Here is a 24427-nt window from a genome sequence, read left to right on the forward strand (position 1 = left end):
ATCGTGGCTTGGTTGAGCATTCGATAATCGATGCACAACCTCAAGGATTCATCATTCTTTTTATGAATAATACAGGGGCTCCTCAAGGTGACACACTGGGGCGAATGAACCCGTGATTCAAAAGCTTCTGAAGTTGTTTCTTGAGCTCCTCGAGTTCTGTGGGTGCCATACGGTATGGAGCTTTAGAGATGGGCATGGTATCGAATATCAATTCAATACAAAACTTCACCTCCCGATGTGGAGGGAGACCTGACAGTTCTTGAGGAAAGACATCCAGGTAATCACATACCACGTCCAGCTCACAAATGGGAGTCAATACTGAGTCTGACTGGATAACGCTGACTAGGAAAGCAGCACATTCCTTACGCAAGAAATTCTACACCTTCAGCACTGAAATTATCTTGGTCTTACGCACTGGTTTGGGAATCTAAAATTCCACCTTTGAAAAGTCTGAAGAGAACAACACAATCTTGCCTTCTTGGCAAAAGACCTTGGCATGGTATTTGTGCAACTAATTCATGCCTAGGATAACTTCAAATTTCGTCATCTCGAGTAAGATGACATAAACAGGTAAGTGTTGATCCATCATGATGACATCTAATTCTGGCAAGTAGGTGGCGCACACCGTGTTCTTCCCAATCAGGTTGTACACGTCTAAGACAGAGTTCAACCATGATACGGGTAATTGCAATTATGCAGCAAAACTTGCAGAAATAAATGTATGTGTGGTATCACAATAAAAAAGAATGAAAGTTGCTCGGTCCGTGATTAAAAAAGTACCTTGCATGAGATCCCCTTTTGTCAATTGTTTGATAATAGTCGCATACACCCATCTTGGTGCTTTCTTCACACCGCTAGTCTATGGTTGTTGTTGTTGATGCATCAGTTGTGGTGTCTGTTGCTGCTGCGGCTGTTGTTGGGGAGGCTGGGGTGCACCGCCTGCTCGCTTGATGTCGTCCACCGCCTTCTTGCGGCAATCCTGAATAAAGTGGCCCATCTTGCCACAATATAAGCAGCCACCCGTATCGCAGGGACATGACTGACTGCCATGCGACCTCCCACATTTGGCGCAGGTGTCCCTGGAGGGCTGTCGGGTGGAGGATGGTTCCAGTACCATTGTCTCTTCGCTGGAGGGACTTGTTGCTTCCCTCCCTCGATCTTGATGGGTAAAAGTGATCATCGATCCTGACTGCGAGGCTGGGCCTTCTTCTGCTCGCCACCTGCCGCAGGTGGCTTCCTAGTCGAAGCGCTCCTCAAACGCTCCCAATCTTCACTAAGAAGAGTGGCTGCTGCAACAGCCGCAGAGAGGGTAGCATGCATACTCGTAAGGACCCTGTGCATGAGCCCTTCCTTCAGGTCTCGGATGAACTTTCCTGCCTGATCACGCTTGTCCCCAAAAAGGTTGGGACAATGATGTTCCAATCGCTGAAACTTGGCAACGTACTCGCCTAAAGGTAGGCTGCCCTAACACAGCTCCAAAAACTCGATTTTCTTTCTCTCCCTCGCATAAGGGGGGAAAGTAGTTCTCAAAGAATGCCCTCTTGAAGGCAACTCAGGGAACCACCTCAATACTCAGAAACTGTACCGCCTGAGTAGTATCCCACCATTTTCGCACCTCATCTTTAGGTCGAAAGGACCCAAACAAAGTCTTCCTCTCGTCAGGGACTGAGAGGATCTAAAAAACTCATTCAATCTCCTTAACCCAATGCTCAGTTGCATATGGGTCCATCGTGCCAGAGAAAATGGGAGGGTCCATCTTCAAAAATTTCTTGAAAGTGGCCCTTTGCTTTGCGAAAGGAGCCACATTCCCTTGGGAAGCAACCTGACTCCTGATCGCTTTGGCCAATGTATTAAGAGAATCTAATATAAATCCTCTTTGCTCTGACCAATCGTCAGTCGAATCTCCACTCAAACTCCACACCATCCTTGTAAATAACCATAAGATATAAGTCAGAATGCACCAAACTTGATAGAAAAAGCAAAATACTTTATAATTCTTAAGTCATTACCGATATATCTAATACAAAATTCCAACGATGCCGGTGCACAAGCAAAAAGGAAAAGATTTATCCGTAATAGAGTTCACAGACTCCCATACAAAAAGCGGACAGACACTAACTCCCTCTAGGGATGACTAGTGAATTGTCGAAGGTACTCCCTCTTATCACCTGTGCGCCTAAACCTGTGTCGAGGGGTGAAAGAAGGTGGCTCATCATAGGGAGTCTCTTTTCTATAAAGCGGTGTTGCAGGCATATACTCTGGCAAGCCCGAGCCGCTCATAGTCGAATTTGAAATGTTTATCAGGGATCCAACAACATGTATTGGGGATACGGGGCCACTGAGGGCAGTGGCTGCTTGACGACCGCTAGAGGTAGATCCAACATATTCAAATCTGAGATGGCAGTTTTTGCAAAATCCTGAGCCGCAAGAGCCTCATCATGCGTAGCCTTGAGGAGACAAGAGTCTAGGGTGTGTCCCAAATCGCCATAGAAGATACACTCTACCTGGACCTCTAGAGGAACGTCTCCTTCTGACTCTTCTAGCATAGCATGTCAATTTGCTTGAACATGCGAAGGTATACGCTCATCCATCCTGGCATATACCGAAGATCAAGTTATTGCCAACGGTATTTGAAAGTCCAATGGCAGTGGAATGCCCAACTCGTCTGTAAAGGTCGGTGGGGGTGGGCGGTTAGCCCAATAACCCTCCCAAGACATTCTATGTCCTCCATTTTCTACGAAGAGGGCCCCACGTCTAACTGAATGGGCATGCATCCTACGTGTGCCCTTTTGTGACAACCACTAGAACCAACTGATGGATCCATCAAACAAAAGTACTGGCAAAACAAAAACAACACTTTAGTTTATAACATTAAATATTTAACAATAACAAAGGTCTACTTACATTGCGATGGAATGCTCGATGGTCAAGGCTCAACCCTTCTTGTCCTGGCTCTGATACCAAAAGTTGTAATGCCCCAAAAGTTCAACACGAAATAAGAAAATATTTAGTGAAATCCTTTTGAAATTTAGAGTTTGTACAGCGAAAACTTTTAGCAATATTAGATTTTCTTTTAAAAAGAAACAAGTCGATTCTTCTGAGCACGTTAGTATAAAATCCCAACAAAATCACTTCTAGCCAAAACAGGTAGTGAACAAAAGGTAGATTTTTCTGATAAACAATTTAGCTTGTACAAAATTTGGGGTCTTCCTCCCCTAGAAGCAAAAAGTACAAAACCCAAAATGAGCAACCAGAACGCCAACAAGAAGGGTGAGGCCTTGATCATGTTGCACCACACCACTGACTGTGAAGAGGACCTACTTGTCACCTGCACCCATAAAATAGGTCAGTCTCACAAAAAACTGGTAGGTGCGCAAAAGAACAGAAAGATAAAGCATGCTCATAATTGTGCAATCATATGAATCAATGATGAAATTGATTCCACATGCAGAAAATAAGTACTAGCCACAAGCAGTTATAACAGAATTAATTATAAGCAGTTATAACCAAGCTAATTGTAAAGTTATCACAAAACCAACATTGCATACCATTAACTATCACAAGTAGTAAAGCAAAGCAGGTAACCAAGCTCACAAGCAAAATAACTATCGTATCTCTACCAAAGTGTAAGTCTAACAGTAGTGTGAGCCAAACATATTTTTGTTTGATTATTAACTGGCCATTGTGGTTACGCATAAGGCACAAAATGTAGAAACAGCCAAGATCGATTCGATGATCGATTATGTCATGTATTTTATGCTACCTCGAATGATTGACTGAGTCCGCTCCTAAGGGAATGACCAGTGACCAAGAGAGTAAGTCTCCAGAGGCATATAAGGCCTATGGATGCATCCAACTTCTGTAGAAATGTCAAGCGACTACCACTTAGGATAATTATGGTAGCCCCTATCCCCTAACTCTGATGATTAAGGAAGCCGAGTCATTTGCCCGTAATAGCCATGAATGGCCTGTCCATCGAAGTTTTTGTACCATCCATCCTCTCTCTTGATGAACCATCTTGAACGAGTATGATGAGTTTTTTTTTAACTGTCATCACATTCTACATGCTCCGATCCATTAGACCCACTCAAGCATCTTGCATGCGAAGGCGCTTAGTTACCTTTTTTTGAGAATTCCAACGATTGTGCCATATTGCACACCATGAGGTTTAACAACCTCTTATGCTACAGATCGTAATATCAGATAACATCACTGCCAAAGGACGTGATTACAATAATAGGCAAAGGTCACTCAAAGGCACCTGAAACAAGTTCCATCATGCGAGCATTCTCGAGAGAAAATAGAGTCCCTGTAAGACATGTTTTTTCGAGACCAAGGCGTTGGTACCCAATTTTGCATCGCCTGAAAAAGAGCGAACCTTGGTACGCATGCACTCGCCTCTTGAGAGGTTTAACCTGTCAACAATCATAAGAGGCAGAATCCTTGCTTCCTGTGTGGCCAAAGCTCAAAAGTAGCCAACGCAAAGACAAACATAGCAATAAACAACATAAGCAAAAAGTACAATAGTAAAGTAAAAGCATGAGCATAAATTCAAGCAACTAAAACAACAACAAAGCTTAAGCGCAGGGCAACAATAAGGAAGTGTTGTAATTAAAAGTAGAAAGTAACCAGCCAAGGTGCATAAAGCGCGGGGCAACAGAAAAGAAAAGTGCAAAAAAGCAAATAGCCATGGCGCATAAAGTGTGGGGCAAATAGAAAGAAAAGTGCAGAAAAGCAAATAACCATGGCGCATAAAGTGCGAGGCAAATAGAAAGGAAAGTGCAGAAAAATAAATAGCCATGGCGCATAAAGCGTGAGGCAAACAGAAAGGAAAGCGTAGAAAAGCAAAGAGGATAAAGATCGTGAAACCGCGTCCTTGAGTTAAAAGACATCAAATGAAAATATAGGAATTAAAAGCCTAGGGATATAAAGCATGGTGGCAACAGAAAGGAAGTGCGAAAAAAATAAAGGAGGACAAGGATCGCGAAAGTGCGTCCTTGAGTTAAAAGACATATGTATATATATCTATATATATATATAATATTGTCATTTACTTTAGTTATCTTTCTTTATTTTAGTTTTGTTTATTCATGGTCCTTTTCATGCAACTTTCCTCAACCTTGAGGGATTGCGGATTCTTGTACGCTTGCGAGCATAGGTACTGACATGCTCGAGCCACGGGACGCGAGAGGGCTTCATCATGCAACCTGAAACCGCAAAGATATTAGTATGCCAGATCAAAACAGTGGACGAGTCCAATAAGACATGCAGTGGTACTGGACCCTGATGCGAGGGTAGGTAGGGAGCCCAACTCCCAACAGAAGAATCAGTAGAGGCAGCAAGGCATGGAGCTCGGGGGTTCCCTGCCTTATGGAACAGCAAAGGCCCCTGGCAAGAGCCTTGCTGACAGCAGACCGCGAGCCAAGGCGGAGGCAGAGAGCCCTGCTCCTGCCCAACCCAAACGGCAGAGAGGGCTACGTGCTCAACCCCACCTACCGACTCTACAGATGGCACAGAGGCGGCGGCTCTGCCTACTTCTGCAAGGAGAGCAGAGACAAGGGGCTTGGCCTCTGTCTGCTAGGCAAAACCGAAAGCAGGAAAGAAAGAAGAGGAAGAGGGGCCCAATCCCTCTTCCATCGGGGCAGAAAACAGGGAGGGGCTCAACCCTCCCTTCCCTGCAACAAGGGGAACATGGAAGGCTTAGCCCTTCCCTCGCAAGGATAGGGCGACAGGGAGGGTCCTAGCCTTCCTACTGCGCTCACTAGGGCGAAAAGATAGAGACAGAAGGGGGGGGGGTCAAATCCACCCCTTGTCGGTCAAAAGAAAACACAGTGGCAGGGGGTGAAGCCTCTTGCCGGCCAAAGAAAAAAGACACAAGCAGGGGGCTTTGTCCCACCCTGCCTGACTAAAGAACCACGACAAAGGCAGAGCCCCCTGTCGTTTGGAGAAAAACACAGGCAGAGGCCTCACTCTCTCTGCCTTACGAGAAAAGATAGTGGCAGGGGGGGCGGAGCTCCCTGTCGACCAGTGAAAACAAGGGCAGGGGTCCAACCCCCTACCGAAAAGAAACAACGGCAAGGGGCGAAGTCCCCTTGACAGCCAAAGAAAAAACAAGGCAGGAGGTGGAGCCCTTTGCCGTAAAGAGCCAACAACAGGGGGTGGAGCCCCTTGCCAGAAAGATCCCACGGGGGGGGGGGGGGGGTTCCCTGCCGATGAGAGCCAGCGGCAGGAGGGAGCCCCTTGTTGACAAGGACCAGCGACAGGGAGCAGAGCCTTCTATTGGGATGAACGAACGACATGGGGCAGAGCCCCCTGTCGACAAGAACGCATGACAGGGAGCAGAGCCTCTTGCCGACAAAAACGAAAAGAGAGACAGAGGGCATGCAGGATCCCCTCACCGATAAGAGACAACGGTAGAGGGCTATGCCCCCTGCCGATCGAATAATGAGAAAAGGAATGGAGTGAGAGAGGAGACTACCTGAGGAGATTGTGGAAACGTGAGCTCTTTGGTACAGAAGGAGCAGGTGGAGCGTCATGGGGGGGAAGGGATCGAAGAGGAAAAAAGGGGAGATGGTGGCGATTGGAGGGGGTCATCGACTGCACGAAAGAGGAAGGAGACGAGAGGTCATCGACACGGTCGTCGATGGTCATCGATCGCAGCAGAAAAGAGGGAGAAGATGGTGGTGCTCGAAGGGGGTGGCCGACAGCTTCAGTCGCTGACATCTGCTCGAAGGATGGGAGGCGCCGGGAGGCAGTGAGGAGAGTGAAAGGGGTGAGGGCGTTTGCCCTTTGCCAGAAGGCCTGTGTCTTTTAAAGACGCAAGCTTCTCGAGCTTTCGAGAAGTCGGGTCCGAGTCGGGCTTGGATCCGAGTCTGGCTCAGGCTCAGATCCGAGTCCAACACATTCAGACCGACAATGGCATGTGTCTGGCACGTGTCCGACACATGCCTGGCATGTGTCTGACATAAAAAAAATTTTAAGTGGACTTTACACATCGTATGCAAAAACCATGATAATATGCCATATATGAAATAATTTACATGCTTTCTAAATGCACATTCATATTTCCAAATTTTAATTATGTGCATGAAACAAAGATGTTTATATGCATGTTTTTTTTATTCAATTCATATGACAGTGACAAATGCACGCTTTCATTTAATGCACATGTTCAAGTCAATTAAATGCTTCCATTTATTATGTACACATATTCACAATCAATGCACGATTTATTTGAGTGTACATATACATAGGGGTGATCGATTCTAGGATGGATGGTTCCTATCCTAGAATCGAAAACCATCAGCTAGTGGCCAGTTTCACAAATTGCAAACCGTGAACCACCCGCTCGTTTCATGGATCCAACCAAGAATCAAACCACTGGTCCGGTTTTGTTCCGGTTGAATCCCGATTATGGTCTTACTGCTTACCCAATTTTCTGCAAAGAAGTTATGTTTTACCTTTTTTTGTAAATGGGACTATAACCATAACATCCCGAAACATCTTGAAATGAAACAATTTTTGTAAATGGAACATCCTAAAATCAATAATATAAACCATAATATCTTGAAACTTCACAAAGATCAGGCCATAGGTACACAAAGGCCTTAATCCTGTTTGACATATATAAACCATGACATATAAACGAAGTCCAACTAAAAATCTATGTGAGGGGAGTAAGAGAAGCACTAAGCTCCGTGACATGAAGCGAAGGTTGAGGAGTTGAGGGTAGGGTTTTTTCATTTTGGGTTGGGTTGCTTTTCTTTTGGACTGAAGAGATGGGCCTTCGGGCAAATGATTTCATTTTCAAAAATATAAGTTCATATTATATATAAGACCGGTTGGTTGGACCGGTTGGGTGGTTCTCACCCAAAACCAAAAATCGAATCGGTACCCGTTGGTTTTGAAAAATTAGAACCAAGAACCGAACCATACTCGCCGGTTACGATCCAAAATTAGCCGGTTGGTTGGGTACGGTCCGGTCCAAGTTGGTTGGATCGTGGTTTTTTTGCTCACCCCTACATATACATGTCAATGAATATCTTCTTTTGGGGGTGCATATTCATGACAACTGTATGCTCTCATTTAGCAAGCATGAGAACACACTCCCACCCAAGCGCACACTGTCAACATCCCAAAATTGACACTGTCAACATCCCAAAATTGGATTTTTATGTATGCAAGTGACAACAAATTTGTATTTAAAGCCAAAGCAAGCAAGGTGTGTCAACTGAGCATGTGAAGTGTTCCATTATTAGCATGCATAGGGCCTCTGTTATTATCCTAAACAAATTAACAGCTATGGACATTATACTCCATGACTGAGTACACTCTTTTTACATGTGCACGTGTACTTTGAAACAATCAATTACTCAAGTGTATCATTTCAAGTCATGGCGTGTGAAGAAAATTCTAATCACAACATATATCAAAATCAAAACACATGTTCTTAACAAAAATATGGAAAATCATCATACAAATTCCAAATGCAAAATTCCATATTCACACAATACCCGTTATTAAATATATAACAATTTTTTTTTACTGCCCAGTCGAGACACTCGATTGGGCACCAACAGTATGACAGGTCGGGCCAGTTGAATGGATTCAGCTGGGCCTGGGGCCTATCAAAGTGTAGCCATAACTGATCATGCCTCGCCAGCTGAGTTGCACTCGATTGGCCTGCTGCGACATTTTTTTTTCCTTTTTTTTTAACACTGTACCCAATTGGGCCTGACAGGAGGCTGAGAAACCAAGCTGGCCAAACCAGCCCAACCAGACCCAGTCGGTTGGGACTAAACTATCTCAGTTCTGTCCAGCCAATTGAGTTGGCTAAAACTCCAACAGACCACACTTTTTTTTGAAATCACCCAACATAGTTGTATATATATATATATATAATATATATATATAATATATATATTTGTATGTTAAAAAAAATTCTCTGAAACAGAATTAAACATGATATACCTACATGTAGCATGCAAAACACATATTACGTAAATACATGGTTCCAATGAGTATTGCATACACTTTTCCACTGATCATCAGATTAACAGAATATTTTTCTTGCCATGTATGTTATTCAAAAACAACACCTTATCAATATATATACTGTATCGATGCCATGCATGATAGTTTTGATGCAAATGATATAAAGTTCATATAAGAAAAACAAAATAAAAATATATGGATTAAAAGAAGCCTGTATCTTTTATTTCTTGAAACTAGAAGATTAATAAGTTTGAATATATGTGTTCAGATGATTAACACTGGATATATCAATTCAAGATTTGAGACACAGGAACACATGAGAATATCCAAGCTTCTTTATCTAGTTTCCTTTTACATAATTTGGATTCAAGACAATGTGACACATCAATCACAACATTGAAATCTTTACAGATCATGGGAAAAAAAGGTGCAAATACACTCATATACGATTTTATAAAAAAAAAAAACTATGATTTCATCCATGGATCATTAGGGTGACTATCAAAGTTTACCCTCTTCCCATTGGATTCACTAAACTATTGCATGAGAAATGAATATGTGTTCCTTTTCTCATTGGAGATCAAAAGGAGAAATCAATCCGAACTCGATTCGCACAATATGTGAACTGAGTTTGGGTCATGATTTTTTCTGGGTACCTGATCCGACCCGGTTTCTTTTGCGGATACCCAACCAGTGTATTTGTAGATACTTCGCGTCGTGTCAACCCAAAATGGATTCAACGAGGCTGATTCGCCTCTCAGCTGATTTTCAATACTTGAAATTTAATATTTTAATAATCTTTAATGGTTTTTACATTAAAAAAAAGTAAAAAACGGCCGATTCAGCTCGATTTGGACTCTAACCGAATCGGTGGTGATCGTCTTCCTTCCCAAAAGGCAAAAACGATGGTTGGATTTTCAGCCTTGGGGAACGCCATGGTTTCGTCCGCCTCTAGTTCAGTAAGCTCGGAGTTAGAACGCCTGTGGATCGACGAGGTCCTGTACCTCCACTCCCTATGGCGCATCGGTCCTCCCCCCAACCGCAACCGCAACCCTAACCCTAACCTCGGCCCTGCAAATTCCCCAAGTTTCAAAAACGAAAAGAAGAAGAAGAAGAAGAAAGAGGAGAAGAAGAAGAAGAAGAAGAAGAAGAAGGAGGAGAAGAAGAAGGAGGATGAAGAGGAGAAGGAGGAGGAAGAGGGAGAGAGTGCGCCAGCTAGTTCCGTCGTCGAATGGCCGACGGAGCCCTCGCCGCTCAGCCTCACCCGGACGGACGTCACCTGGGAGGAGGCCGCGGCCGCCGCCCCAGCCCCGACGGAGCGGCCCCTTCCCTCCGCCGAGGAAGCCGCAAGATCCGCCTCCATGCAATTGCAACGCCGGGCCGCGAAGGCGTGTGAGGAGCTTCTCTCGGCGAAGGATGATGGAGATGGAGACGAAGATGGAGATGAAGACGATACGGAGGCTGTTGGTGAAGAGGAGGCGTTCTTGTTTTTTTTGGGGGTTTTCAGGAGGGAGGACGCGTTGAGGAGGTATTATGAAGGGAACTGGGAGAATGGGGAGTTCTTTTGCCTGGTTTGCCTTGGGGAGGGCGTGAAGTTGAGCCGGACGTACTTTGGCTGCGTCGGGTTGGTTCAGCACGCGAATACGATCGCGAAGACCAAGACGAGGGGCGCCCATAGGGCGTACGGTAGGGCGATCTGCCGGGTTTTGGGTTGGGATATCGGTCGATTGCCGAACATCGTGTTGGATTTGGCGGGGCCTCTCTGTCCCTCAAAGGTTAATTTTTTCCCTTTGTGTTTCTTGCCCTCTTGGGAGTGCACCTGTTCGGAATGTCGGTGTATTAAGAGTTAAAGATGATTTTTTTTACTTCTTTTCCTTTTTCTCCCTGCTGTAGAGTTGGTTTCTATGCTCTGTTTTCGTAGTTCCCTTACATTTGTATATTTGTTTTTGTCGCTATCACCATCGTTGCTGCTATTTCATACGTTTTTATTTCATGGTCACCACGAGTTACAATTCTTAGTTTGATGGAAATCAAAAAACCTGTATTGATAAAAATTAAAAAGCCCATATTGATGATTGGATTCTTGGAATTGGGTGAATATGGAATCCACTTGCATCGAAATTCTTCCATCCTAGACATGGAAAAGGAATTTTTTGGTGGAATTGGTTTCTAGTTCCATCTGTTCCCATTTATCTGAACATGCCCTACAATGAGCTGTCTATGAATTCTAATTCGGGTTAATTAATTTCAAACCCATTTTACAATTTTTAAAACTGTAGGGGAGCAACTTGGGTAAATTTCTATAGGGCACTCATTTAGCTGAATCTCCTGCTAAAACTTGGTTCAAAATAAGATGGCAACCAACGGGCTTGAATCTCTACCTCATTAGTGTTGTCATGGATGAACTGCTGTTTGAAGTGTTTATACAATGGTACTGTGAGATTGTATTTCATATATACGGATTTGTGCATGATGTAGGCTGCCTTGGTAGGAGATGCAGCAATTTCACAATAAAATATTCAGTTTGTTGCTTGGTTTGCATGTAATGTGGGTTATCTTTAGAAGATTCGGCTATTTCATAATGAAGTCTTCATTTTGTAATGTTGGTGGTTTGATTTGTTCCCAATGTAGGTTGCCTCAGTAGAAGATTCAGCTACTAATCAAACGGAAGTTCTTCCACAGTGATTGCTGGTAATGTATAACAACCAATGCCTAGACTGATGATGGAGATGGACAGTTTGATGGTTTGCATGATATCAATTTACCATGGTAAATTAAGGCTCTGTTTGGGAGCTGGAGATGGGAGTGGAGATAGTATTTAATGAGGGTGTAATTAATACCACCTACCTCCACAGGTGTTTGGGAACCCCATTTTGGGAGATGAGAGTCAGAGACTGGTGTTGGTAGTGGAGATGGGCCATTTTCTACTACATCCTCACAAGGATGTTGTTGACAACTCCAGCTTCATCTCCATTTTCGTCTACACTCCCATCACCCCTGTCATCTCCTCACCAACATCGGCTCCCAAACAGAGTCTAAGTGTTTTTGTTGCTCATATCAATGAACTATAGTCACTGCTATTCTCTGTTAATCCCTATTGAGATTTGAAAAGGGAAATCATGTACAGAGATTTTGATTAATTTAATCTTGTAGAAGCTTATGTAGTGGTACTGCACATGTTATAACCAGCTTAGTACCATTCATTTTCCAACATTTGTAACTTTGGGCAACGTTCTCTTTCATTATTGTATCATAAGAGGGGGAATCTATTGTCTTATATGTTCCTTTCCTTTCAGTAGTGCTTTGCTTTACGCAAGAAATGCAAATGCACCTCTCTGCCAATTATACCTTTTAGTTTAGGCTCTTGTATATTTAGATATACCATCATTGTTGAGAGATTATTGAATGAACCACAAAAACTGATTGAAGATTGATGACTGAAGCTTGTTAGGAGCATTGTTGGCACATTGTGACTCTTTAGTATTCAGTTAAGCATGGTGTATGGGTTTGAAGAACAGAACAGAGACTAATTAGATTCACTATAATTTTAAGTATCCTGTAACAATTAGAATTTATTTAGAATTCCATGATGATGTATGTATGAGACAAACACATATGCAAGGTCTGGGAAAAAGCTTGTTGTATTGTAGATGTAAGACCAAAATACATCAATAATAACATAAATAGAAGTGGTTATGAAGATGATGATAATGTAATGAAACAAGGAGTCTTCACACACCTCACTCAAGAGGCACAAATCAAACCCACAAATCGTCTAAAGCACAAAAACCACTAAGGGCTTATGAAGAACGCAATCACAAAGTGCACATGCACAAGTCCACTATGAGACAATCCAAAAAGCACGAAGGCTTACACAAGCAAAAGAGTGTATACAATATCAAAGGGGAGACAACACTTAAAAATAATGATTTTATTCATCAAGGAACTTCAAAGAAGCTTACTAATACACGGGTCCTTAAGCCCTAATTTATAGACAAGAAGAGGCCAAGAGGGAGCCTCCAAAATAAACGTTGGGAGGCTCCCAACGACTATGTGGGGCATATTACAATAATGCTCTTACACAAAGAAATAAAAAAAATACAAAAATAAAAAGAAGAATAATAAAGGAAAACCTATTTTCTAACTTGTACAAAATGACCAAAATACCCTTGATGGGCAATCTAAATTACATTATTCATTATAGTTACATATATCTTGAATATATATAACTATATATGAAGTTATAGATATAACTTAACACCTCTCTCAAACTTACGGTGATATAACCGTAAGTTTGCAAATACAAAAAAACTCATGTCTTTAAAAGTCTTCATCATGTTTCTTCATTAGTCCTTCCATTGAAGGATGTATAGAGTCTTCAATATTTCTGTTCAGTCATTTGCTCAAAAAGAACTCTTTAATACTTGAGAACCTGTAAATAGACCAACAAGCCAAATATCCCAACTATACAAAAAAACATATATATCATAAAAACTAGTACATTTTAAAATATTATTTGTTCAAAATATATTGATATGCACAATACCCCAATACTTCGAAATGAGAAAGTAAAACCTACTAGAAAAACTTCAGAGTCATGCATAAGATGTGAAAAACTAAAAAACCAACCAACCAGTGTTATCAAAAACGTGCCTTGAGGCGCAAAAGGAGCGTCCCTCTGTGCCTCAAGGCGCACTTTTGTTGGTTAGTCTCGTAGATTTTTCAGTTATTTCAGTCATGTAATTACTTTCTTAATATATTTTAACTTTTGTTGGTTAATTTCATATATTTTCAGTTATGTAATCAGTTTTTTAGTTACTTTTATATGTTAATCTCATATTTTTTAGAATAATCTCATATATTTTAACTTTTGTAGGTTAATCTCATATATTTTTCTGTTATTTCAGTTATGTAATCAGTTTCTTAGTATATTTTAACTTTTGTTGGTTAATCTCATATATTTTCCAGTTATGTAATCAATTTTTAGTTACTTTTATTTGTTAATCTCATATTTTTTAGAATAATCTCATATATTTTAACTTTTGTAGGTTAATCTCATATATTTTTCAGTTATATAATCAGTTTCTTAGTATATTTTAACTTTTGTTGGTTAATCTCATATATTTTCCAGTTATGTAATCATTTTTTAGTTACTTTTATATGTTAATCTCATAGTTTTTAGAATAATCTCATGTATTTTAACTTTTGTAGGTTAATCTCATATATTTTCCAGTTATTTCAGTTATGTAATCAGTTTCTTAGTATATTTTAACTTTTTTTGGTTAATCTCATATATTTTCCAATTATATAATTAGTTTTTCGTTACTTTTATATGTTAATCTCATATTTTTTAGTACTTATTTGAGATTTTGTATTTTTTATTGGTTGTTATTTCATCAATAAAGCATTTCTTTATTTATTTGTATTTTAGATATTTTTTTATAATTTTTTTAAAAGTTTCCAAAAATTTTTTTAGGCTTACGCTTTACGCCTCAAGGCTTACGCCTCACCTCGGTTTTTGGTGGAGCGCCTCGCTACGCCTCAACGCTTTTCACAACACTGCAACCAACAAATAAAAAAGTTAGCTTTAGGATAATTAACATATATATTTATCAAGAAAAAGCACATTAATGCATGCAAGGCATGAAATAGGATTTGTTGAATAATATTAATACCATGAATAAATGACTAAAAAAAGGTGTTTAAATCATAAAATCCCACAACGAAGAGTGTTTGTCCTTTTGAGAACAAGTTAGTTTTACAGAGCGGAATATATAAGAAATAATTCAAATCATTCAATAAAGGTTAAGGTAAGACCATGGTTGCCAGTTGAGGAAGCGGGAGCGGGAAGCGAGGCACTTTCAAAATTTTAGGAAGCGGGAAGCGTGGGACCACTTAGGAGCGAATCGGGAAGCGTCTCGGAAGCGAGGCGGAAGCGAAAAAAATAAAAATAAAAAATAAAAAATACAAAAAATTGAAAAAATGGGGGAAGCATGGGGAAGCGAGGGGAAAGCGTGATGGGAAGCGCGCTTCCCAAAAAAAGGGGACACTTCCCCGCATGCTTCGGAAGCGCGATGTTTTGCGCTTCCCCTTTTACCTAGGCGCTTCCGGTAACCCTGGGTAAGACAAATATGACAAACATGGATAAATCAAACATTATGTTTTAGAAGTAGTATTAATCATGCATATATGAGTGAATCATGCATATATGAGTGAATCATGCAATAGTTTAGAGCCAATGAAAGAGTCACTTTCGGACCAATAAAACTTTTATAAGAGAAAATAACTTATAACATATTTAAAATTCCACAACTCTCACGAAATAATATTTTTGCAAATAGTAATATATATGCAAAACACACAAGGCAACCTATCATGAAACTCCTTAATCATATAATTAAAGCATATTCGATGCAAAATGCATGAAAATATTTCAATAATCATTTTCCATATAAAGATAAATGAGTAGTAAAAATTCAGACACTTTGTGGAGAGATTTAAAAAATCTCATATAACACAATGAATGATGTTTGTAAATCTCAACAATAATTTAACCATCACAAGCAATCACCTCACTAAACCTCAAATCCTCAAAATCAAATGTATCAACGACTAGAAGAAGAGCATAAACATAAAGCCACTAAAAGGCCAAAGACACACACAAAGGTGTATATAAATATCTCGTCTTCATATAATGATACTCAAAACAAGTGTATCAACGAATAGAACAAGAGCATAATCATAATGCCAACAATGGGCTAAAATTACACACGAAGGTGTGAACAAACATCTCTTGTCTACATATAATGACACTTAGATAAGAGTCATAACAAAGAGAAGACACTCAAAGGTAATAAAACTTGCAATGAAAACACACCAATGTCATAAAAAAAATATCAATTTTAACAATCCTTTGAAACACTATGGTTTCAAACTATAGATTGCCATCACAAGTAAATAGAGTTATAAGCATCCATAATAATAACAATGGTTGATGCAACTTTTCTTGAAAGTATTTTTTAAAAGGGATTTTTCGATAAAATTGTTAGTGCAAATCGTGCATCAAATCTTAAATTAACCGGTTTACACTAGTGGTGAAGTCCGGGTCGAACTCAGGGAACAAGTTTATAACTTTTGTACTCCACACAAGAACGAGCTTTATTGCCTTAAATGAAATGTAAATAAAATGAACTACCCTATTAGAGAGGTTCAAGCAAAAATAAAATTTATTACAACCCAATAAATTAAATGGCCTGTAGTCCTACAAAAATAAAAATAAAGAAAAGCAAAAAATTGCAGGGCTTTGTTCGCTCACGATCTAGCTTCCTTGGTCCGCACATGCACGGCCCTCGCTGTCGCGTTCCAATCAACAAGCTTGTACCTACCTACAAAACTCAAGACCACTAAAAGAATGAATCAACTAAAATACCTAGTCCAGCTAAAGTTAATTGCATGAAATAAAAATTAGATTTAAAAACAAAACAAAACTGAAAACTAACTATGTTAAACTAATAATGAAGGGAATACATTTACTCAACTAATCTATCGCTACACTGATGAAAGGGAGTACAAACAAAACTGAAGCACACAGTCTACCTTAACCGAGCCCCTGCTAAAAGAATATTCTAATTAAGTCTACTCGACTATCAGATCTAGCCAAGTGATCTGCTGGGCTGGTAAGTTGACGTTGATTCGATCTGATCGGCAGTTTGCTGGCAGATCGACTAATTGATCAGGCTGCAATGCAAGCAGCCTGCTCACTTACCTTGCAGTCGTTCTGGGCTGATCCGGATCAGCAGACCGGTCTCAACAGATAAAGAAAATAAGCGAATCAAGCGTGCTGTCAAGATGGCTGATCTGGTCGACAGCGATTCAAGCAGGTCTGCTGGCTGATCTGCTTGAAGATCGCTAGCAGCGGGTTGGATCAGGGCTAATCCGCCTGGTTGTTGATCAGATCACCCTGATCCGATCAACAGGTTTGGCTCGGCTGGCAGTTGATCGGGTCAGGCTAACAGATCAAGAAAAATAGGATCGCAGATCGGGTCTGCTATGGCAAGCTTGATCAACAAGACTGCTGGCTGGGCTTCGGCTGGCAGCTGACTGGCAGCAGATCAGGGATGGTCTGCTGCTGCAGCTCAAATCTAAAAAAAAAATAAAAATAAAAAAAACCTGGACTGCCCTGGTTGGTTCGGCGAGATTGAGTTAATTAATCATAAATTGCCCCATCTGGCCTAACAGAAATGCATGTCAAATCAGAGCTGTCGAGCCCACTGCTAACGGCAGATCACAGGCTGATGTGATCTGATCTGATCAGCAGGTCAGATCGTCAGAAAAAAAACTCAGAAATCTATTTTTTTATTTTCTTTTTCAACAAGTAAAAGCAATTAAACTATCGTGAAGAAAATAATATAATAAAAATGAATCTAACCTGTACAACAACTACGCAAAACAGGAACTTAAAGAGAAGGGAGAGAAGAAGCGCACTTGGGGTTCGCCTCCGATGGATTGGGGAGATCAGAGCGGCCTTCCCAAGATAAAAAAGAAACTCTAACCGGCGAGGAAAAAGGAGAGAAAGGAAGAAGAAAAGGGGAAGAGAGAGAGAGAGAGATTAGAAGAGAGAGGGGCGTGTTTTTCAGAAAGGGAGGACACCCCTCTCTCTCTTAACATTATTATTTATAATGTTAAGTTAGGTTAGGGGGGTTTAAGAAACTTTTCTAAACAAGTTTCCTAATTTTCAATAATTTCTCAAAACCACCTCTTTCAAAAATTATTTTCTAAAAACTTGTTAGTAAAACTAAACTTTTCTAAAAAACTCAAGTGGGTCAAAACTTGTTTATTTATTTATTTTTTCTTTAATTGAAATCAAAAGTTGACCAGCAGGGCCATGCACAAATATTAGTTAAACATAGGTTTTTAATGCTCCTTTGGCACAAAAATCATACATACAAACTATATAAATTATGCATGATCAATGGCCAATATGAACAATATACTCATAAATTCAGAGATCAATCAACCGTCTGTTAGAGCAAAATCACAAGTTAACAATCTAAACTAACATAAAACGAGGTGCACACAACTCACCCCAACAAACAACTTTGAACAAATAACAAGGCCAAGAGAAAGATTCATCATATAAAATTTTGTGATGGACAATCCAAATGCCACAAAAGGCAATACATACTCACATAATTCAATTTCCAAATAGGTGAGTTCATATCAAATATTCGATTTGAAAAAACAAGTTTGAAATCATAAAGATTTGTGCAATCATATTTTTTCATAAACCTTTCAAGTAAAGACAATCAAGGTTACATCAATAACAATGAAGAATGAGTATGGCCAATAAAAACAAGCTATATATAGAGAGAGCTCAATCTATAGATTATAAGTCTATTATGATACAACAATGGTACACAACATAAAAAGGTCCAAAACTTATAAAGGTTCTCAACATACCATATACAAGACCAAGAGCATACACAAGCACAATCAATCATGGATACTCTCAAAGAGATTAAAATTCATGCATATCCAATAATCTAATAATTTTAAAGCTACATAAAATCTACTATAATATTTAACATTTTATGAATGACAAGAACCATTAATTAAGAAAATTAATGTTCATTAAAGATCCAAGTAGACAAGCACAACAAGTGTTCATTAGGGGCACACTTACAAAACCCACAAAGTGGCATCCATAAAAGGCTCAAGATGAAAATTTTATTTCAACAAAAAGGAAGAGGCATAAAAAACATATAATCATAGTAATTAGAGTTCTTAAGAAATCACATACTTAGAACATAATTTTTAATATATTATAGGAATATACACAAATAATCATAAAGACACTAATATACCCAAAATATACTTTGAATTAATGTGTAAGGAAATGAAAGTCTCCAAAGATGTTCACCATTGAAAGGAAATAAGGTCCTCCAAAAGATATTTACCACAACAACAAAGTGGACACTCAAAGAGTTCCACCAAAGTACCAAAAGAACATTCACAAGCCACAAAATGAGCTCACACTAAATCACCAACAATGGACGCTCAAAAGAGTTCTACTAAAATACCAAAAAGAATACTCAAAGAACCACAAAAACATTCACTCACAAACACCTACTGAAAGAGTACAAGAACAAGAGATAAAAATATTGATTTTATTGATCATAACACCTGGAGTGTTGTGCGATCGTAGAATGCCATTGCGGTTGAAGGGAAAGTTTTATAGGACGACTATTAGGCCCACTTTACTATATGGTACGGAATGTTGGGCTGCCAAGAGACATCATATTCAAAAAATGAGTGTAGCTGAGATGCATATACTTAGATGGATGTGTGGAAATACAATAAAAGATAAGATTCAGAACGAGGAGATACGTAAGAAGGTAGGCGTTGCACCCATTGAAAATAAGATGAGAGAGAATCGTTTACGGTGGTTTGGACATATTCGACGAAGGCCTAATGATGCTCCAGTTAGAAGGATGGAGAAATGAGAAAATATATTAGTTAAAAGAGGTCGGGGTAGGCCTAGGAAGACTTGGATGGAGATGATAGGAAAGGATATGAATGCTTTGAACCTCACACAGGACATGGCATTGGATAAAAATGATTGGAGGAGAAGGATTCATGTGGAAGACCCAGAATGATTTTCTTTTTTGGTTCATATCGCCGACCTTAATTATTTTGGGATGGAGGCGTAGTTGTTGTTGTTGTATTGATCATAACACCTGCAAGAAGCATTAACTTATTTTAAAAAACTCTACATAGATTTCAAAGAACATGCATTGACATATGCATGAAATTATCAATAATTATAAAAGTGTTCAAATTTTTTTGAATGAACACGTACACAAATTAACTAATGGATGTATACGAGAGCATAGAAAATATATATTTTTGTAGAAAAGTAAAAATGGAGAATTTATCATAAAGAGTTCAACAATATGCTACTTATGAGTTAATATCAAAACACAAACTCTAGTTCCAATTTAATTTTTAAAGAAAACACATTTTACACCATTAAGAAGTAATCATAATATTTCAAACAATTTTTTCAAAAATATACAAATACTTTTTAAAATATAGAGAACTAAAAATAGTCATACATATAAGGATTTTAGAATACATACTGAAGCCCACATCATATAGCTCTATTTAACTTGAAAGATTATAAGAGAGAGAGAACAATGTAGACAACACAATCTCTTGGACACCACAATCACCACGTCACACGGGTACCACGATCACGTGATGATCACACTTCAAAGGTCCAAGAACACCCTCACTCTGATACCATGTAATGAAATAAGGAGTCTTCACACACCTCACTCAAGAGGCACAAATCACACCCACAAATTGTCCAAAGCACAAAAACTACTAAAGGCTTATGAAGAACGCAATCACAAAGTGCACATGCATAAGTTCACTATGGGACAATCCAAAAAGCACTAAAGCTTACACAAGTACAAGAGTGCATACAATATCAAAAGAAAGACAACACTTAAAAATATTGATTATTCATCAAGGAGCTTCAAAGAAGCTTACTAATACAAGAGGCCTTAAGCCCCTTATTTATAGATAAGAAGAGGCCAAGAGGGAGCCTCCAAAATAGACGTTGGGAGGCTCCCAACGACTATGTTGAGGCATATTACAATAATGCCCTTATACAAAGAAATAAAAAATAAAAAAAAGAATAAAGAAAAACTTATTTTCTAACTTATGAAAAATAACCAAAATGCCCCTGGTGGGCAATCTAAATTAGATTATTCATTATAGTTACATATATCTTATATATATATATATGAAGTTATACATATAACTTAACAGATAATACCACACATGAGCTGTGGCTTTTAAAATTAGTTTCCCAGGCAGCCCATATTTAACAATGTTCTTTATGCTACAATTGGCCAGAAGGACGTGCTTTTTGCTCTGAAGCCTGCCTGCTGAGAATCTTTTTTTTCTGTAAGGATTGAATTGTGTACTGTGGGTCGTGACACACAACCATTCACCCAAATGTCTTGAAATGTGGGTGTTTGATTCTTGCACAAGTTTGCGCATCAAGCCAATCAGATGTGTCAGGAACCACACTCCATTATCTTCATCCTTTTACATATTTGTATATTATGAGTAGGTTGCACTGAGAAGCAGCAACCTTGGCTGTAAGTTCAAACAATCCTAGTAGTGGTTTTCCTCCATTTATCAAGTCAGTCATTAAAGTGTATAGCACGGTAAATGAAGTTGAGCATAATTAATGTGTCCTTTTCTACTTAATGCCATTAGAGATCTCAGTTGCAGTCTTGCAGATCTTTTGGATCTGAGTATACTGGTTAATATGGTCAGAAGGCATCTTGAGTACCTATAAGGTTTTTTGTTGGGCTTTTTCTTTTCTTTTTTTCCTTGATCAAAGCATCCTCAAAGTGGATCTATCATTGGCAGCTTAAGTTGAAGAAACATCTCCTTATCTCTGTCCTACTCACTGGTCTTCTAGTTGCTGTAGGTTTAATATCTCAGTGATGATGGATTAACCCAGCTTAGTTGTATTCTGGTCGCAGGTTATGAGGAAGCTCGATTTTTGTACCATGATCAATGTGGAAGTATGAGGCCAGCATTACTGTAAGGACAAGGGCTCCAGTTGTACGTTGAAGTGTTTTTTATTACTAATTTTTACCGAGTCTGATTACATATCAATACCTAGGAAAACAATGATTATGCTATGCTAATGATGGGGTGGGTCATCATTTCAGCTATTCCCAGTGTTTGTCAAATGGACCTCTTGGTCGTTAGAGGTTGCCCAAAGGCGTATATAAATTATAATGCATATCTAGTTAAGCATACATGGGAACCAAATATGGAGGTTGTGTTGAAGTTGCAGTTTTCATTATTAGGCAATTTCCCTCCATGTCTTTCATGACAATCTTTTTTATCTTCTTTTTAATACATACTCCATCTTTATGGAATTTGCTCTTGTGCTTCGATGTAAATGGGTTGGTTGTTTAACCCTATACACTTGGATGTGACCTTAATCCAATAGGACATCTACCAAGACTGTATCCAGTTAAATATATTCTCTAGAGTGGCTTGCATTCAACAAAGGCATCCTTCTTCTCTCCTTTTCTGTTTCCCTTCGTGCTACGTTGAGTGGCTCCACCTTACCTATCATCTGACTGAGTATATGCTTTTACGTCCAAAACCCACTCTAATCTACAAGAAAGTCCCATATCGCTAAACCATGCATCTGTAATATAGACACGTATTGCATATCCGATCTGATCCATTTGCACAGTTTACATGTGAAAACCTTGATGGTTGTATTATCAGGAATTCAGATGGGGCCTTGGCTGCTAGACAGGGAGTCAAGGTTTGATTAATTTTATGGGCATCGCCCCTCTACCCAGGCCAATGCGTAGCATAGGCCCAGGGCAGGGATCCTAGCTTTAGAGTTTTACGCTGCTGGCATGACGACTGTAGGTATGGCAGGCTGAGCCAGCGCGACCAGGTCTTTGTGAGGTTTCTTCAATTTATAAATCCAAAAAAAACTCAGCCTTTTTAATTAATCATGATATTTCTTTAAGTGCGTTTTGAAGAATTTTAAAAAAAAATTTAGGTGCTTTCTTCATTAATGTCCAAATTTAGGTGTCTTTTTTTTTTTTTTAAATTCCTTTTTTGAGAGGAAGTAAAATTTAAGAGGAACATCATGCAACTACTGCACCAACACCTTGTTGTTGGCAATACAACTAACAAGGATGGTAGATGTGGGCTTCTCACTGGAGCTTTTATTTTACCGGATCCTATAAAAACTCGCCCAACTACCTGGTAACTCAGGCTTGGGTTTATATGAAATATTTATTTGGTCGGATATGAAGCCTTTTATGGGTAACCGGATAACTATCTGAACCCGAACTTGAACCGAGTCATTACTAATATGGGCGGATTAGTGTTAACCAATGTTGTCAGTATTGGCCTGAACTGATACATATCATATCGGCAGAAAACTATACGATATTAACCTGAATCAGCTATTTTTTAATAAATGTAAAAAATGCTTAAAATTAAATTTTAATATTATTTTGATGGTTTTAACACGTCACGTTCTGATTGACACAAAATAGTTTTTAATTATTTTAAAGGTTTTCTAATTCATGAACTAAGCCTATTAGCTAATGGAAACTTACGAGAATCTAAGGAGGAAAATTTGAATGAGAATACATGGGATATGGGGCCCACATTCCAACCATGGTGGGATTGGCCACCTCCATCGTCTAAATTGTTAATTGATTAATTAAAAAGAGGCATAATTGACTAGGAATCCTATATGGCAAAATGGCTATACCAATGGCTGGTTCTTCAAATGGGATGGATATTAGATAACTCATTCCCTTTGGCCAACTAGAACCTTTGGGGATCATACTACTTCGATTTGCACAACAGGGTTGTTCCCTCGGTGGTTCGAACTCATGCCACGCCCCTTTGGGTCTTAGGGAAGCTAAATAATTGTTATTTATTTGATAACAGTAATCAAGACTTTTGAGTTTTTGCAGTGGGACTGAAGTTTAGATCTATGCTTGGACCAGAAGTCTATTTAGGTCGAACTCTGATTTGCCCAGAATAACTGAAACAAACACACATGCACACACACATAGTCTATTTAGCTTGAACTCTGATTTGCGCCCATAATAATTGAAACGGACACACGCAAACACACATAGCCAATTTTGATAGGCTTGGGGTTTAGTTAGATCCTTAGAATAATGTTATTTGCCTTTAATATTCTTGTAACTAGTTCCACCTTTGATCGATATATATTTTTGTTTTTGAAAGACCCAAGTCTACCTTGAAAAGGATAAGTGGTACAACCCTCATATGTCCAAGTATTATGCTTGGTGAGAGTATTTCTGAATTGAGGTTCACCATGTCTCCAGTCCACAGGTGGTAGGAGACTAGGACTTATCAAAATTTTTAGTCTTGATCGGCCTTTCTTTTTTGTCATAGCTAACTAGAAGAGTTTCTCTCGGTCGAGGACCACTCCTGATGGATTCGACTCAGTCAGTCGGGCAAAATTAAAACATATAGCATAATAAACAATTGAGTGGTCTAGATTATTTCGTGTTAGCTAATTATGAATACCTTTTTAATTATGCAATCACATTCATATTATATTTGTTACTGAAAGCATGCACATGTTATTATTCCTATGTAAATTAATGATATATTTTGTTAATGTACAAGTGAGATGAATTGTTATAATTATTCAGTTTTTACTTTAAATTTGTGTTGATTACATGGATGCTTAATAATGTGTATATGTGTTTGATTAACGAGTAATTTATTGAGACTTGTGAAGTTTGACTCCCTACTTTTAAATAAATATAAGTAATGAGTGAGATGTTGCGAAGTGGATGCGGGATATTGCGGGGGTGCCGTG

The 24427-nt window shown here is 39.2% G+C and overlaps 1 protein-coding gene across 1 annotated transcript; it reads left to right on the plus strand.

Moving 5' to 3' along the window:
- Window positions 1-9871: 9871 nt before the first annotated feature.
- LOC149843825 (uncharacterized) lies at window positions 9872-21962 on the plus strand. Its single transcript, XM_090001951.1, has 3 exons — window positions 9872-10769; window positions 11626-11685; window positions 21558-21962. The coding sequence occupies exons 1-2, from the start codon at window positions 9900-9902 to the stop codon at window positions 11677-11679; spliced, it is 924 nt and encodes a 307-aa protein (XP_089858077.1). The 5' UTR covers window positions 9872-9899; the 3' UTR covers window positions 11680-11685; window positions 21558-21962.
- The last annotated feature ends 2465 nt before the right edge of the window (window positions 21963-24427 follow it).

The sequence above is a fragment of the Nuphar pumila genome, chromosome 3, assembly GCF_984573655.1.
Source record: "Nuphar pumila chromosome 3, dmNupPumi1.hap1.1, whole genome shotgun sequence".
Classification (NCBI taxonomy): domain Eukaryota; kingdom Viridiplantae; phylum Streptophyta; class Magnoliopsida; order Nymphaeales; family Nymphaeaceae; genus Nuphar; species Nuphar pumila.